Source organism: Ptychodera flava, chromosome 12 (genome assembly GCF_041260155.1).
Source record: "Ptychodera flava strain L36383 chromosome 12, AS_Pfla_20210202, whole genome shotgun sequence".
Classification (NCBI taxonomy): domain Eukaryota; kingdom Metazoa; phylum Hemichordata; class Enteropneusta; family Ptychoderidae; genus Ptychodera; species Ptychodera flava.
In genome coordinates, this window is record NC_091939.1 from 6,821,463 (window position 1) to 6,838,932 (window position 17,470).

Consider the following 17,470-nt stretch of genomic DNA (forward strand, 5'->3'; position numbering starts at 1 on the left):
CTAAGCATTCACAGAAAATATGCAGCAGGTGGTTCTAATTGGGCTGTTAATACAGTGATTATGTTGCTAGCCACTAATTTATTCGATCACTCACAGAATTACAAGCAGTCTCAAAGAGAGTTTCCTGTCATTGCACCAGACACTTGGTCTGTTAGATTTCTTCATTCTCAGAGAGGCATTTTGCGTGATTTTGCATGCAACTATTATCGACTTTGACAAAATTATAGAAATCAGTTTTGTTTTAGGTTTTGTAAACCATGTGCTTTAACAATGACACTTGTCAAAAAAAATAGCATATTCATAGAGTTATAAGTGATACAAATATAATTATAACCAAGTGTATTTACAATATAACATACTTTTCATATTACTTACTAAAGTTTAGACTCACACATAGTTGGTGATGTAGGGTTCACAAGATGGAACAACGTTTTGATAATTAATACTGGTAATATTTCATCCATCCCAACATAGCAATGGTTCATAGTATGTCTGCAGTAGATGCAATTTCAGTCACTGCCAACAAAACGTAGTAAAAAGTCAACGTCTGTGAGATTCTACTGTTTGGGGCATATTGGTACAACTTCACAAGACACACATTCAAGTATGCAGCAGACACGTTGCTGAAATGAAGAATTGTTTGTTGCGTCTGCAAGGATTTTGACTTTCCACCTCATGGTCTTGGGGAGCAGTGTTGGTGGGGGGGGGGGGGGGGAGGGGTGTTGTTTGAGTAGGAAGTGATAATTTAACAGACCAATACTAATGATCAATACACAGTAGCAAAGGTATGCAGATAGCTTGCTTTTTGATAAGTTCTCTTGTCAAAGGACAGTGGTTGCTGCATTTCGGAAACTCATTTCTGTCAGTTTTGGTTGAAATGAGATCTACAATTGATCTAATTAATCTTTAATTGATCAGCAGTTTTGAAAAATATTACAAGTGTGGTCAACTGCATTGTGTTTATAGTGACACTAACGAGAATGGATAAAGAAAGTGGTGACACAGTATCTTTGATGTACCAGACATGTACAGACCTACGCTGAGCAAACATCAACTTTGCTGTGCAGTATAGCAGGGCTAAATTTGATGTTGACAATATTACACATCAGCATTGCTTGAGCTTGTGACTGACTTCCAAAATGACACTATGAACCAATGTCAAAGAATGATTATAAACAGTGTCACATATAATCTTCCTGTGTTGTATACCAAAACTTGTATGCCAAGAGCTTGCAAGAGTTGCCTTTAGTGCATTTGTATATGGGTGCAGAATGGAAGAGCTTGAGCAATGTACTGAAACAGGCATTCACAACACTTTATCACAGAAATGTCTTCAAAACCTGAAACTAATATTGTACTGTCCATCAAAGCTGAGAAAATTTAGCCCAATGGGAATCTGTTGAAGACTTCCGTTCTGCACCGCACTGCATTGCACTGGCATTAACCAAAGTCACTGCTTTTGTTCAGTGGCATGAACTACAGTTTCAGTTACAGCTGATGTGCACTAGCTTAAAGGTATACAGTCACCTGTAATGTAAATATGCCCATATATGGTCAAAGGGGCGTTCCTTGGTATTGAAAATGCCCATGTGAGGGCGCTGTTTTAAAAAAGCGGCCACCCACTTAAAATCTGTGATTGGTGAGATTTTCTCTTTCCATAGTAACTGTGGCAAAATTGGAACAGGTGACAGTATACCTTTAAATTACATTTGCTGGGAAAAGAAGTAAGCGTCCTTTAACTCATAGCTGTTAGCTAGCAATGGCTTGGGAAGACCAAATACCAACACTTAAAAAAAAATAATGCTTGTCAGCTTGTGAAGACGACACAAATCTTTTTCTACCAACAGCAATTTCTCGTTAGGACTGTAGAAAACCAGTGAAATGACACAGTACAATGGTTATCAATGGCGACTGCAAACACAACAATTTCTATAATACAGTTGTTTCAATAAAATTCTACTTGTGAAGACAAAGGTCAACTACAAATTCAGCCATTTTCTGGAATTTTGAGAAAAGGGCATCATGAGCTTCAGTAAAAACTTGGAGAATTGAAAATATTTCCTACAAGTAGGAATCATGCTAAATAAAAAGATCACGATAGCTTTTGTACAATGTCCAGACTATGTTGCTGTGTAAGATGGACACAAACTATTGGAGATCTTAATTTGGTTGAGCTCTTTCTGATCTAATGGAGTTCTGGGACAGTTACCTCCCTCCCTACAACCCCCCCCCAGCCCAAGGGAACATTTACCCTTCAAACATGGTATCTATGCCTAGTCCATTCACTCAAACCTCCCCCCTCCCCTTTCGAATCCTAGCCAACACTGAAAGGTGGCACATATCTGGGTAGTAAAATGCCAGGTAGAAAACCACCTTGTTACTGATGAGAGGATGTATTGCAGAAACAGCTCATGTCATATCTACCAGTCTGAGACCTTGAACCATCAATGTATTGCCAAGTCTGGCGACTTCAAACTGGCCCAGCCGACCAATGAACAAGGCCTGGGGGTCCTGTTACAGCGACACAATGCTAACTGATTTTGTTCACTCCTACACAGCCTCACATACCATATCAGAAACCGGAGAGTTCCCTTCAACATTTGGTTTGAATTGGTTCTAGCCAAAATTGAGCTTCAAATATGTAGTTTTATATGACGCTTGTTGGCTTCACATGTTTTTGCACTTGCTCACACACACTCATTCACACATAAACACTAAACAGTCATGAAGACAAATGTGATATGCAAAATTTAATCAAGAGACATGGACAAGACTATTCACTTTTTTCATGACTGTCACTAAGCTGCTTTGCTTTGTAGTGACTTTGTTTTTACACACTGAACACACAAAAAAATTTGGAAAAAAAATATAATTTTTTTTGAACAAAAAGAATAAGAAAATCTTTTTGGGGGGGGCAAATAAAGACAACACACTACAAATTCAACAGGAAAAAAGATGCAATAGCTTGATAGTTGTGAATTTTAGCGAAATTGCCATCTGTTAAGAACAAGAACCCTTCAACAAGGTACAATACTTTTTTAAGTATAATCAGCAGGTCTGTCGCAAACTTTGATATTGGATTGAATTAATTTGCAGTCAGGATTGGTATATTGAAGGTGGATTTTTAGGGGAGGGATTTGAGGGTCTCCTCAAATTTATAGATCATCTTTAAATGGAAAATCACAACTTATACACAGCAAGCTGCACATGATATTTTGTTGGATTTATAGATACAGCTCAGAGATGAACTAATTTGCTGTTGGGATTTGAAAGGGTATAATCAAATTGAGTGAAAATTTAATATTTTCTCCATGATTCAAGTTAAATAAGGCTTACAACAAACGACATTTCCGAAAAACCCTGTCAGCATCAAAACTCTGTTGATCTTGTTTGTTTTCAAGGATGTGATTGGTTAAGTACAATTCCAGGAAAAGTTCCAGGGCGAAAGAAAGGCATGCAACAGAAAGCGTGATATGATTACATGAGAGTGAACTATTGCATTAACCCTGCCGTTGTAAATCAATAAATGCAAAGTCATTGCAGATAGCCTATTCAAAGCTGGCAAGCCACAAAGATTTAACAATCAGTGAAACTTATGCATGATAATTTTGTTTATATGCTGATGCAGTATGAAAAGGATTAGAGCATTGCAGTGGACTTCAAAATCACTGTTGTATTTCATTCAGGAACAGTGTAGATAAAATTAACTACTTTTGACAATTATTTTTTTTGCGAAAATGACAGGCTTCAATAATTGACATGTTTCCTCATGTAAGAACCTTCTGATGGCTCTTCATGTTTTCTGTTCTGATATTGAAAAATTCTTATCCACCTGCAGTTCAAGGTGATGTTCAAATCTCATGGCAGGGTAGAAAAAAAACAAAGACAAGGAAAAACACACAAATGTACTCTATGGGACAAGCTGGGAGTGACTTGAGCTCGGTGAAACTGAACATGGATTAGATTACAAAAGTTACATAATATTCTGTTGCATTGTTATACTCACACAAACTACATTTGATGTGATTGGAAAGTGACAGTTTTCAAATGCATGTATACAGGACAAGTTCAGAGGAGTGCAACATAACCTCAACTGGGACACCTATGTAATTACATATATATTCGTACAGAGAGAAGGAAATTGAGTGGTGATAATAATCAACGGCCACTGCGAGACAAAGTGTTACTGGGCAGAATAAACAAAATGTACAAATTCACAAGAAGAATAGTACTAGAAAAATGGTCATGATTGAACTCAATTCAAACTTCATATTCACAATTTTCTTTTTTTTAGATATTTTTTTCTGTTATTTAATCAGCTATCAAAAAGTAACATGACACGGGAACTACAAAAGCAAAACGAAACAAAACAGAAATATTTAATACTTTTGATATCCTTCTGTTTTTACAAGTTGGTACCGTACAACAACATATACTATCTTCAATAGCTAGATAAATTTTTTCAAACATTTTGTGATGTGGAAAACATATTTACAAGCAAAGAAAAAAATATAAAGTGTGAATTTTGAAAATAACACATTATATGAATACTCTTGTCCGTCACCAAAACCAGACAAAAAATCACAGTTTCACGGTAATACCAGTCAATGCATATTCACATCTTGAATAGGAAATTTTGTGGGATGTAAATGTAATCAAACCATCTTGGAATACGGTACATTCTCAGTTTCCCACGTGACTTCTAGATATTAAAGCAACATTTATTGCTGTGTTTACGGACATCAAGAAAAAAAACATCGAAGAGCACCGGGAAAAAATTCAACAATTACAAAACTTGGACAGTAGCACAAGACTTATTTTTTGTCTTATTCGAAAAAGTTATTTTTTGAAAACAAAAGGGTTTGTTTAGTTTATGTTCTTTAAACAGCCATATCGGCTTTTTATAATATAATGATTATATATGCAAAACTGAATTTTGACACGTGGTTTGTCTGAGCATACTTTTACAATGGGCATCTTACTGGGCTGTTCCAAGCACAATTATTATGTTGTGTATTAAATATTGCTAGTACCCAAAGTTTTCTTTTTAAATTTAATTTTACAAGACTCACTGATGGCACTCTATATCTTCAACAGAAAGGACATTTGGACCGTGTCGTACCATCGGAGGCATCTGTGGCAGTGGTTGCTGCAGCACTTCTGCACCAAACCATTTGGCCAGGTTGACCGGGGACTGAGACCTCTGAGTCAGGGACGAAGCGCTGAATGTCTGATTGTAGTTCCCAGCCGTGTTGGCCAATGGTGGTGTGTTTGGCAACTCTGTGGGACAAAAAAAGAGGACAGTGTCGATTGGAACCACAGAATCATGAAAAGAGAACACTCTAAAGGGTTCGCAATGAAAAAAAGCACAAACTTTTTGGAAAAGTGACATTGCCAGGTTGGTAAGGAGCAAGCCAAATGTTCTAATGGGGCTTTTCTAACATCAAATTTTCAAATGTTTACACTCCTCTTTTATTATCTCTGTGGATTTTTCATCGGTTCTTGTGCCAATTTTCTCTATAATCTAAATGCCCTTTGTTTCAGAATCAGACTTCTGTGCTGGTTGAGGTGCCTGTTATAACACTGGTATTGTACTATATTGACATCTATTCTAGTTGAGGGGCCCATTTTAGTGCTGGTATAGTACTATATTGACATCTATTCCAGTTGAGGGGCCAATTTTAGTGATGGTATATTACTATTTTACCACAGGCGGTGTGAGCTCTCGTCCAATCAGAATGACGCACTGGCTTACTCGACTCACTGTAAGTACTAACATTATGCATTACGTCCTCAAGCATGATGGGCACTCTATGCAATAACCAACAGATACCTGAGAGTTGATAGCGATGAAGGTAAAACTGGGTGCGTTACCTGGTCTAGGCACATTCTGTGTCTGCTGTGACAGGTTTCTCTGCATTCCTACTTGTGCCTGCATGGCAGCCATAGCTGCAGCTGTTACAGCTGCATTAGCAGGGAGTTGTCCTGCTGAAGTGACCGGGAATGGAGCCCTGGAATTCAACATCATAGATACATTGCCAACTTGCTGCATTCCACGAGGCCCAGAACCCTGCATACATTGGAAAATATGGTCTTGTTATTTGATATCTGCAAATGAAAACTTGATACAAAATACAGGTAATATCTTTCATGTATCAAATAAAATGTGCTAGTTTTTTATGCTGGTCTCTTACAGTTGGTACATCTGTAGTCCATACACTAAAGTTCATGATTACCCAGCAGTATCCTACATTGTCAGCTGTACCGGTGGGTAATTACTGAAATCAGTCTGCTTTGTTGAAGTGGAACCTCCAAGTCTGACCCAAAAATAAAACATGAAGAATGACATTGAAATATAGTACGCCTGGATAAACCTTTTTGGTAACAGGATGAATTTACTGAATATCAATGTAGGTTGAAGTGATTTACCCACTGAAAATGAGTAGTGCTTTGGAACGTACATGCACAAAGACAAGACTTTTCATGATTGGTACCGTTAGTAAAGTCATGAAAAGTACCGGGAATTGTTACTATATTCACCAATATTCAGACATTTTCTAATGATGATGGTTGGTTTCTGTACATACCTGTGGAAGCTGCATGGGCGACATGTTCCTTACATTGGGAGTCAGATTGGAATACAGCCCACGAAGCAATGCTGGATGGATGCCTGGACTGTTGGGTGGACCAGGTGGACCCTGTCCAGGTTGCGAGGGCATGCGTTGCAGCAACGGCACTGGCAGGGATGGCTGACCCATTGGACGGGTTTGCATGGGTACGGGTCCAGCTGGCATCACTCCTGGGCTGCTCTGTCCTTCAACTGCGGCTGCCTTCTGTTGCTGCTGCAGCTGTACTTCTCTGATTTTGTTGTAGTCAATATCTCCGCTGATGTTGGCACTGTCCTTCCTGGGCTGGCGCACTGGGCTGGGAGGTATCCTAGCTGGAGAGTGGGGAGGTTGTTGGTGCATAGGGACAGGTATGGGGCTACTTTGGTACATCTGGTGTTTGGGGGACACTGGGTTCATTACAGGAGCCTCACTTCTTATAGGCAGCCTCTGTGGGGACATCATTACCCTGTCTGTAAATTGACAAATTATATATGGAAGCCAGAATAAGCAAACTTTGTAGTACATCAATGAACAAGCCAGGACTATGTCCGGGATCAAATCCCTCCAGCATAAAATTACATCAACCATATATTCATAATTTTCAAGTTTACAATACTGCACAGAAATCGATTTCAAAGTCTTAATTCCAGATTTTTTAAATGAACACTAAATGTAGTTTGCCACCTTGTTTTCTCTGTAATATGCAATGCCACATGTCAAGCAACTATGAGGAGCAAAATGTAAGAGTCTACATGCTAAACATTAAAGGTATTCGGTCACCTTGTTTAATAGCCAACAACAGATTTTACGTGGGTGGCCACTTTTTAAAAAGGGCGCCCCACACGACAAGCCATGGCATACTTAGCAGAGTTGTCTGCATGACCTTTGACAGATCAAATATGGAGGACCGACAGCTCCCTTGCAGCTACAAGTAGACTGGTTTCATTTACTTCGATCATACCCACTTCAATTGCACTAAATAGGGCTATAGCAGACTGTTGGTCCATCGTATCGACAAAAACATTTAAACTTTGGGGAGAAGAAAATGGCGTCCTTGACAAAAATCAGTCGACGGTACGTACGCTAAGCCCCGCTCCCTTTACCGTATATGGAATATGCAAATTTACGGTGACCGTGTAACTGTAACTGTATGCAATACAGTAACTTACTCATCGGCGATTCAAGAGGTTTAGGAAGCTGTTGCTGTTGCTGATGGTGTTGCTGTTGCTGAAGCTGTTGTTGATGGTGTTGATGGTGTTGTTGCTGCTGATGGTGTTGTTGCTGCTGATGGTGTTGTTGCTGGTGAAGTTGCTGCTGGTGAAGTTGTTGCTGCTGATGTTGTTGCTGCTGTTGTTGTTGTTGCTGCTGCAGAGGGAACAGTTGATGTGGAGTTATATTGGCAGTGTTGGGTGTTCCCTGTTGTTGGCCTTCTCTCTCACCAGTGCTCTGTTGCTGTTGCTCCGCTTTAGTCTCATGCATTTTGCGAATCACAGAGGTCGGTGTGAATGCGGGGACCATGCTAGGAGTACTCTGAGGGTGGTAAACCAGAAAAAAAATTTGGTGATGCTTATCAATATATTTGTGGTGAAATTGTTACTGGTTTTCAAATGGGCCATTCACATTCTGGTATCCTGCATATTACTGTGGTGAAATCTGTGTCAAAAATAAATTTCAAAGTCTCATACTGTCCCTGCATATTAGCATAACAAATAACTGTCGTTACATTTATGGTGGACACTCAAAGGTTAGTTCATTACATTTCTTTAAGGTGGTTGGAAAGGCTAGAGCGTCAGTTATAAACTTCAATAAAACTATTAAAATATAAAAGAAGTCAACATTCTCTGTGGAATAAAAAAAACTTGACATTTGGGGTCAAAGGTATTGCAGAGTTATAGCCTGTTGAAACTTCTGAAAAACTGACCAAATAAGAAGTTGGGGAGTCCTTAGTGTATTGACTATAGTAGAGGTCCCCTAGCTTTCAATAAATGTTTGAAAAGGGAAAGTCATTATTTGCTTTTAGTTTTATTCAGAAAGTTTGACAAGGAGGTGCTTGCATTCAGAGTGAGTGATTGCTATTGTAAATGCATTTTTAGATTCCTTGAGTGTCAAAGAGGTGTCAAAAGTAAGATTAACCAAAAAGACTGCTCTGTGACTTCAAAAGAGGTGTGCAAATATGGCTTGTTTTCAACATTTTTCACAGAATAACAGTTTTCCTACATATTAATATTAACAAGGTTACAGACAAGATGACTATGGCACAATTTTCCTGTGTTTGAAGTGCTTTTTGAAAATTCACATTTTGAAATTTGAAAGATTTTTTAATAATTTTTGATATGTAAACCAATGTAAAATCATAAAAACAAATTTTATTTACAAATCCTGCCATACACATCTTACAATTAATAGTGTCAACATATTTATAACTAATTTGGTAATATTAGGTATAATCATATACCCATGCCCATATTGCTACATCCTAGTGACGTGCTTGATTTATTTATTTTGCTTTTCAAAAACGAGACAAAGTTTTGCAGATGTAAATATTTTTTTCAAGATGGTATGTATGGTAATGTATTCTTTTGTATTTAAGGGCCCAAGGCCTTATATACTGAATAAATCAATCAATCATCCTAGTGACGTTCACCGTAAAATACCAGCCGTGATATTTCACGGTAAACGTCGAGATATGCACGATGAACGTCATCAATTTTAGAGTTTTCCCGAACTACATTAGCAGTTTGTTGGTAAACAGCGTAAACAACAAAATGGCTGCCGCTCCCTGCCTGCGAAGCGATGTCGCCGACGTAAAAACTTGAAGGGCTTTGAGGAACACGGGTATTTCTGGTTGCAAAATACGGAAATATCACGTTGAGTCTTGAAATTTTTTCCCATGGTATTTTTTTGGTCAAGCTCTAGCAAACATTCTGCCGTTCGCACGGCGCCGGCACTGTGCACGGTCTCCACCGAACAGGTAGTGAGCGCGTGGCGTGACAGCGATGTCACGCGCGCGACGACTGTTGACATGGCAACTCTAAGGGTAAACTAACAAAATGGCGTCCTCTCCGCGCGAGCTCCGTGCCGTACGACGATCGAAATCAGGATAGATTTAAAGCTGAGCAGTTTTTGATCGTTACAGTTGTAATAGCATATTGCACCTTAAAATGTTCCTTCTGTATGACGATTTTTGTATCCCGGTGTCTTTCTTCTTGGGTTTCATTGAGATATGGACGACTTGCAGCGATGTCGCGCGTGATGTTGACATTTTCGTCGTTATACTTTATGAATGAAGCCTGTTCACATAAGATTCTGATATTTATGCGCAAGGCGTAATAAAGTAAAGCCTCAAAATTTAAGGTTTTTCGTTCTATTAGTAAAAATTCCCTAAAATTATGGGCATGGGTATATGATAAATCGGTTATTACCCAATATCGCCTGTTCCTTGTGTCATATCAGCATTCGTGTCATTTGTGCTGCATCAGACACTCGACTTCCTCTCGTGTCTGACGCAGCACAAATGACACTCTTGCTGATACGACACAGGAACAGGCGATATTGGGTAATAACCTCTAACTATCCAATTATTATTAAATTCAAATATGTAAAAAAAATATGAAAAATACCGCAATTATACAGTGTCGCTCAAATTTGATCAGAATTGGTATATACCAGTATGGGTTACCAATGATCAACAATAAATGTTGTTTCTATCTGTTCGGTGGAGGAAAATTCTACGTTGATGTTTATGACAATGATTTCTGCACAGTACAACCAGAAAAACAACAAGAAATATTTAAACCAGAAAAACAGGAATGACAAAAGTAATTAAGGTATGAAACTTTAGGTACTGGAGGTCAACTTTAGCAACATGCATAGCAGAAACAAGCCCCTCTTAGTTTGAGTATAGACGGTCTTCGCCCCCTCTACTGTCTATGGTTTCATCAGGTCTGTTAATATGTAACAGTTCATAAACAATGACAGGAAATGAGTCAAGATCAGTGGAGTTGGCCTGTTTCTTACTGGCCTGCACATTTGCAGGAGTTTACTTTTTCTTACCTCATTTGCACATTTTTGACACTGATGTGTTCATTTGAACAAATTCACATCTCAACCCCTACATCTACCTGTACACCAAATACTGAGACGGTAGCTTTGGCGGTATGGGAGCCTTTGTGTGTGACGGACATACATCCGCACACACCCACAAATATACAGACATGCAAATCAGATGCAAATGAATTGATTCAGCTTATTATACGATAACCTCACATTGGTATACCAAATGTGAGCTAAAAATTAAATTTTAATATTTACTGGTGTCATATTTCAAAATCATGGCTGCAAATATACAATTTTTATATACTTTGGAAAAATATTCAGTAAGGGAGTTATCCTGAAAATTTGAACTAAATATCTTGATTCTAACACTTGAAACTTGACATTAACTCTGAGAAAAGAGTTGGTGCAAAAATAGCCTTTCCAGCCACCTTAACCCTTACAGTGCCAAGTTCATATATGTTACCATTTGATGAAGTTGGTCAAAGCAGCAGGGTCCAGGATTCCTGGTTTTTGATAAGTGGCTACTCCCCCTAATCAAGCACGGGTCAGTTTCAGGGTTACACTTGCATTATCGCTGTCCACACAAATCGGTTCAAACCGTTTAGCACCTTTGGCGTATATGAAAGAACTAGGATACTGCATATCATGGGATCAGTATTGAATATTGGGAATCAAATGTGCTACATGATTTTCGAGTGGCATTGTGCTGGCGTTGTACACCAAACACAATAAACCTAGTGTTTCGATGATATCTCATGGTGCTTTGCGAAGTATTGGTGCTAAAGTACAGTTTTCTTGAGACAGCTGACATCACATATTTCGTCACCAGAAACAACATTAACCCATATCACGACTCTGTGTATGTGTGTAATGACAGGCATGTAGACATCTCAATATAAGTACAACACAAAAAGGAAAGCCTTTTGGTTAAGAACTAAAATCATGGGAAATAATGTCAAATAATGAAGCTACCTGGGCTTTAGAAGAGTGGAGTTACATGTTAGAAAAAATTGATGAAAAACATCCAATTCAAGCAAAACTTACAAAAAATGTTATCAACAGAAAGTATGTCCATGGTGCATGAAGGATCTCAGAATATCACTTGTACTAACGCTACCAAGTTTCTCTCTGACTGTCAACATGAAGCTCTGTTACTTATCACAGAGCAAGCCAAAAAGAACAATAACAGTCATGAGTACAATTCAGTTTGTTACCTTAATTAAACAGATAATTCATCCCAAAAATGACAATTATCTGCAACAGAAAGGGTAAGGCCACAATTCGGGCAAAATCAACATATATTGTCAAGTTACAGATTCTCTCTACTGACTACAGTAAGCCCATTTACCTTTTGGATTGCAGTTGTTGGGGGAGTTGCCATCTGTTTTTCATTCATTTGTGCCTGGGTTATATTCATACCTCCAGGAAGGGGAGACTTTGTTCTGCAAAAGAAATTATAAGTATACAATGCACTCAATATGTTTCCATGGAACGCAATAACACAGCAATGTATAGAACAGCTTAATATTTGTACCACTTCATGTTTTCACCATGCAAAGGTTTTGCATAATTATCCCTAAGAAATTTGCATAATTATTCCTAACAAAAGGTGACAATCAATGAAGAACTGTCTTTTTGGCCCCCCCCCCCCCCGATGGTTAAAAGTTATTCATGACAACAATTTGCGATATTCTTGTGTGAAGATCTAAAATCTGCAAAAGTAAAATGCAACAAAATTTAAGAATAGACAACTGTCTGTAACCATTACTGTCTATGCTGTAACACAGTAAATTCAGATGTTTGGGGATAATTATAATATGAATTTATGTATACACATAAGACAACTTGACTTGGGAGTTCCTCAGCTCCATTTTTGAGAAACTGTTGCAAAAGTTCTTTATTGCTTACCTTGCCGCTTCTCTGGCAAGGTATTTCTCCTTCTGTACCTCCAGCTGTTTCTTTATCAACGCCTGTTGGTATATGCTTTGTGTATGCGCCACCAGCTCTTGTGGTGAGGGTACGCGTGGTATGACTGACCCTCTGCTTTGCGGGGTGTTAGGAGGAGCTTGAGGTGCTAATGGGGACTGTGCCAGAGGTGATGGAGGGGGTACTGGAATCGATCCAATAGGAAGAGGAGAAGTTGCTCTTCCTGCTGACACTGGTAAACCTGATTTTAAAAGGAGCAGAGACGTATGATAAGATGACAGTTTTTCTGATTATGAAACAAATGATTAATTAGCACCTGTTTTTTTCTACCAGCAGACAGCAACTGCAGCAATACAAACCGTGCATTTTTAAAATTTTTAACGTAACATAATTGGAACACGACAGTATTTAGGTCAAAGTGGAACAATACAAATCTCAACTGTCACTGCTTCTATCATTTTCATACATAGAAATTGTTTTAATTTACTTTCTTTATTGGTAATATCATACTCAAGACAATATTATAAGAGCATGACCAAAATTTTTCCTGCACCATTTTGACTTCAAGTAGGGCTTAGTTTACGTGGAAGATTGATATCTTGGTTCTGCAGTCCACTCATGCTGGTGTTTTCTGTAGTAGTGAAATTACAAATTATGGTTTTACCAACAGCTTTGAAGACTCTGCCTGCCTTCTCTTCAGATAAAGTGTGAGAAAGCTTTTCCAGGGTCTATACACTCAAGATGACGTAATATTCAAGGACTTTTAAGGATTTTTCAACGATTTTCAAGGACCTTTCAAGGGTCAAAATACCATTAGAATATATCATTTTTACAATTTCACAACTGATCATCTTGTCATTTTTTTTAAATTGTTGATAAATTATCAATTTTAAAGGCCTTTCCAGGACTGAATTTCATTTTCAAGGACTTTTCCAGGACTTTCCGGGAGAGTACAGACTGTATTCCTTGTAAAGCAATGATCTGTAAAGCAATGATCCCACAATCATTTTTTCCAACTTGCCTGAGAATGCCTTTGACAATGACCTATCCTGCTTACCAGCCCTCAAGACACAAATATATCTACAGTACCCTTGGATTACAAAACCCATAATTACTGGAGGTAAGAAAACGCAAATAATACGACTTGAAGGTACTCACTGAGTGGGGAAGGTGATGGCCCCCTTGGGGTAGATTGTGGCTGCATCAAGACCTGCTGAAGGAACTCCTGCGGTGACTGTGGCCTCTGGACAGCAGCTACTTGTTGCTGTTGCTTCAACAGTGCTCCCAGTAATTCCTGGCTTGGTGATACAGACCTTCGAAAGAACAGAAGGAAAAAAGGGAAACGTTTCCTTGTTCTGGTTAGAATTGGTAATCAATCCCACTACGATCAAGATTATAATTGCATGGATCTTGGCAAAAGACTAGATTACCGATGAAACATACACAGAGAATCAGACAGAATTAATGTTAAACACATATTTCAGATTTTCAAATCTTACAACTCTTTTCTGTTCTTAATACTTAGAATTCAATAGCAGTAAATCTTAGCCTTTTACTTTTCCAATCCATAAATTTGCATAGTGACTTCGAACTTTACATTTTTTATTACGGTTTCTTCAAATATGCAAGCATACATGTATAAGGCAATAAGAAAAGCTATAGCTTGAGAAAGATTTTCAAAAAATTCAATAATTCAGCATTGTACTTTACCCCTCTACAGAGATTGTGGATTAAAGTCTGTGTAATTCTATTCTTGAGTTACAGACCACTACTGTCACTACACAAACACTGAGTAGATTATATCGATAGCTGGTGATCTTACCTTTGAGCCATGGTCTTTAACATTTGTTGTTGCTGTTGTGGAGTGGGTTTCATCTGGTTCACAGCCAAGAAATTAGGAGACACAGGTCTCCCTGCTGACAGCTGATTATTCTTAACCAGCTCCTGCAAAAGTTCTTTCTGCCCGGCAAACGTCGGAGTGAGCCTGCCCATCTGGGGCATGGGTATATGAAGTGGCGGTGGGGACAGTTTCTGTTGTGGCATTTTGGGCTCCGGTCTCTGAAGGGTCACCACTCCAGTGTCCTGTGTTGGCGGTGTTGGTCCTGATGGTGGCCTTACCAACACAGCTGGTTCAGGTCCATTGTGTTTTGACCGCTCTCTTTTGCCTTGTGAGGACAGATCCAACGGAGACAGTGGACGTCCATCTGATTTCAGCTGAAAGGGGAAAATGTGCCAGTAAACAGCCTGCACACATAGCTTTTTCTGCATTACAGTTTCATAAAATTCATTCCTGTGGGTGAACTGCAGACACCAAAATCTCCTGTGGTTCATTTATGTATCTTAATATTAAGTATCTCTTAACCATGTAGTAAGGCCGTAATGAGTCATGACTTTGTCATCTACTTCTATTTTCTGGCCAATGCATTTAATAGAGCTCTTAACAAACGACATCATTGTACTCTCATTAATATGCAAAAATAAATATTTGTCAGCATTTTTAGATTACGCTTTTTGAAATTTATGTATATAAGAATGAAAACAATACCATTTAGTAGGCGATTGCTAGTGTAACAATTCATACTGAAAGACATATTAACTGCTCAGACAACACGTTGCAATAACAGCCATGCATACAACGCTGACAAAATTTGTCCACGCTTCAAGTTGCAGTGTCCCATGTCCTACGCATGCAGCTGTATTTTGTGACAAACCTGTGAGCAGTGCTAATGCAAAGCTTTGCATGATTTCATGCCATATGATTACAAATTTGCACCGATTATGACTAAAGTGTTTTCAAGCCACAGTATTTGTTGTCATTCTTGATTCAATTTCGCATGTCATCTGTTTGAAAGGGTACCGTCAGTTGATAATGTGTCACAATATAGAACTGCTTGTACGCTTCTTTTCCTGATGAAGAGTTTTACTCCATTGACAGTGAAAAAATTACGCTTGATAGAAGAGGTGCGACTATCATCTCAATTTGTATCTGTAGAGATCCTGACAGAACAATGTTTTGTGAAGTTTCAATCAAACAGAATGTGCAGATAATGTATTCCTCGGAAAATTAAACTTTTGTTTTCAAGTTGTTTTAGACAAATTTGTTGATGATTTTGACAAGCTAGTGAATAAAATACATGACTAGATGGGTTAAAATACCTTTGAATACTTAATTCGCACAGTACAAAGATGAATAATTTTAAGTTACTATGCTGTACTCACTTCAGCTTTGTAAACTTGCCCACCCATCCACTCGAAAGAATCCCTTTCTAAGATGGTCAATTTCAATAGAAGACGTCTGAGAACATATATTTCTGATGATAAGCTGACCGCACGACGAAGATATTATTATCTAGACAGCATTCATGGAGGCTTTGGAAATAATTATCTTACACAACTACTCAAGCACTCTGATTCGCAGATACAGAGCTACTTACAAGTGTGAAGAAGAATCAGAAATGTTGATCTATTGTTGGATTGACCACATGGTTGTCAAAAATGGTTTAGGTATTTTCACATAACAGAAAGCACTCATTATTTCCTCTGTTCATCCCATGATTTATTCGCAGCGTCACACTTAAATTTGTTTGAAACCTGAGTTGGCAGCTTAAAATTGTCATTGTACGCTCTGAATTTTTTCTCCAACCCCTCTGCAGAAGTGGTACAGCTCAACTGGAAAAATATCATTAAGTGACAAGGCAACCATCACCCCTTTGACAACCAACACTGTATGAATAGGTCAAGAGGCACACATGGCCTATTGGCAACAATTTCACTGCTGATTACAGATTGTTCTGCTAGAAACAGTCACAATCATGATTATAAAGTGATTATTATGTGAAGTTTAGTTGATGAAATAAAGTTATGAAAATACAGACACATCATTCTCATAAAACCTAACATCAACTAAACTTCATGTAATAACACTACAAACTGGTAATACTATTGCATCACAATTTTTGCATTCAATGAGCATCTGGTAAGATAGTCTGATTTCTGCAGGTAGTACGTGCATCGAAATGAAAACACAAAATTCTGCTCAAACCTGCCTCAAATCCAAGGCGGCTTTTAACCATTCTCATCAAAAATCAAGACTGAATATCAAGGGTCACCTAACCATTGATATACCGATCTTTAAAATTCAGAATGGCCCTCATGCTTGTGTTAACTCTATGGAAAAAAATTTTTGATTTTCAAAAATTTAAGACATTGAATTGTGGCCTAAAGAGTGTAAGTGTATCTTCGAGCTTTTATGACTTTGTTAGTCAATCTAGGAATTTCTTCAAATTTCCTTGCATTATCGTTTATTAATACTTGTAATGTGTTAATGTTTTTGAGTCAAAGAATACACTCCGTGATATGTCAAATTGGCACTGCTTAAGACCTTGATATTGTCAATTTTGAAGACACTGCTCTGTAAAGTTTACACTGTCTTGTATGGAATACAAGATGAGTTATACTTACAACTGTCTTTGATACAACAGGTAGACTTCCAGATGCTTTCATGTCGAAAACAAGTCTATCAAATGCTGACATTCCACCTTCCACGTCTCCATTCTCTTGTTGTTTCTCAAACTTCTGGTTCACGGGTGGTGGTGTCGGATGCTGTATGTGTGTTACAACCACTGGTTGCACAGGCTTCTTGTTCTTGTTATTGTTTCCTATAACAAGTTCTTTCAGTTCTGCTTCCAACTCAGCCACACTCTTAGCCTTCCTGGCAATGACTGTAAATGGATGGGAAACAACAGGGGAAAACCTGTTTTTAGATGCTTTCACTAGTTACTTGGCTAGCAGAGCATCCATTACCAACTGCAATGGTTTATTTCCTTTTAGATACATGCATTCACTACATATTTCATGCCCTGCATTCAAGCCTAGGCATC

General features: G+C 38.3%; 1 protein-coding gene across 1 annotated transcript in view; it reads right to left on the bottom strand.

The window, feature by feature from the left end:
• Window positions 1-2,737: 2,737 nt before the first annotated feature.
• Window positions 2,738-17,470, bottom strand: part of LOC139144830 (eukaryotic translation initiation factor 4E transporter-like) — a 53,746-nt gene continuing 39,013 nt past the window's right edge. Inside the window, exons 10-18 of the mRNA XM_070715623.1 lie at window positions 17,052-17,311; window positions 14,413-14,804; window positions 13,749-13,903; window positions 12,573-12,831; window positions 12,013-12,106; window positions 7,778-8,138; window positions 6,588-7,078; window positions 5,875-6,070; window positions 2,738-5,280 (exon numbers count right to left, since the gene is read on the bottom strand). Coding sequence (XP_070571724.1) covers window positions 5,069-5,280; window positions 5,875-6,070; window positions 6,588-7,078; window positions 7,778-8,138; window positions 12,013-12,106; window positions 12,573-12,831; window positions 13,749-13,903; window positions 14,413-14,804; window positions 17,052-17,311 — 2,420 coding nt within the window. The 3' untranslated portion in view covers window positions 2,738-5,068. The remainder of the gene's footprint in view (window positions 5,281-5,874; window positions 6,071-6,587; window positions 7,079-7,777; window positions 8,139-12,012; window positions 12,107-12,572; window positions 12,832-13,748; window positions 13,904-14,412; window positions 14,805-17,051; window positions 17,312-17,470) is intronic.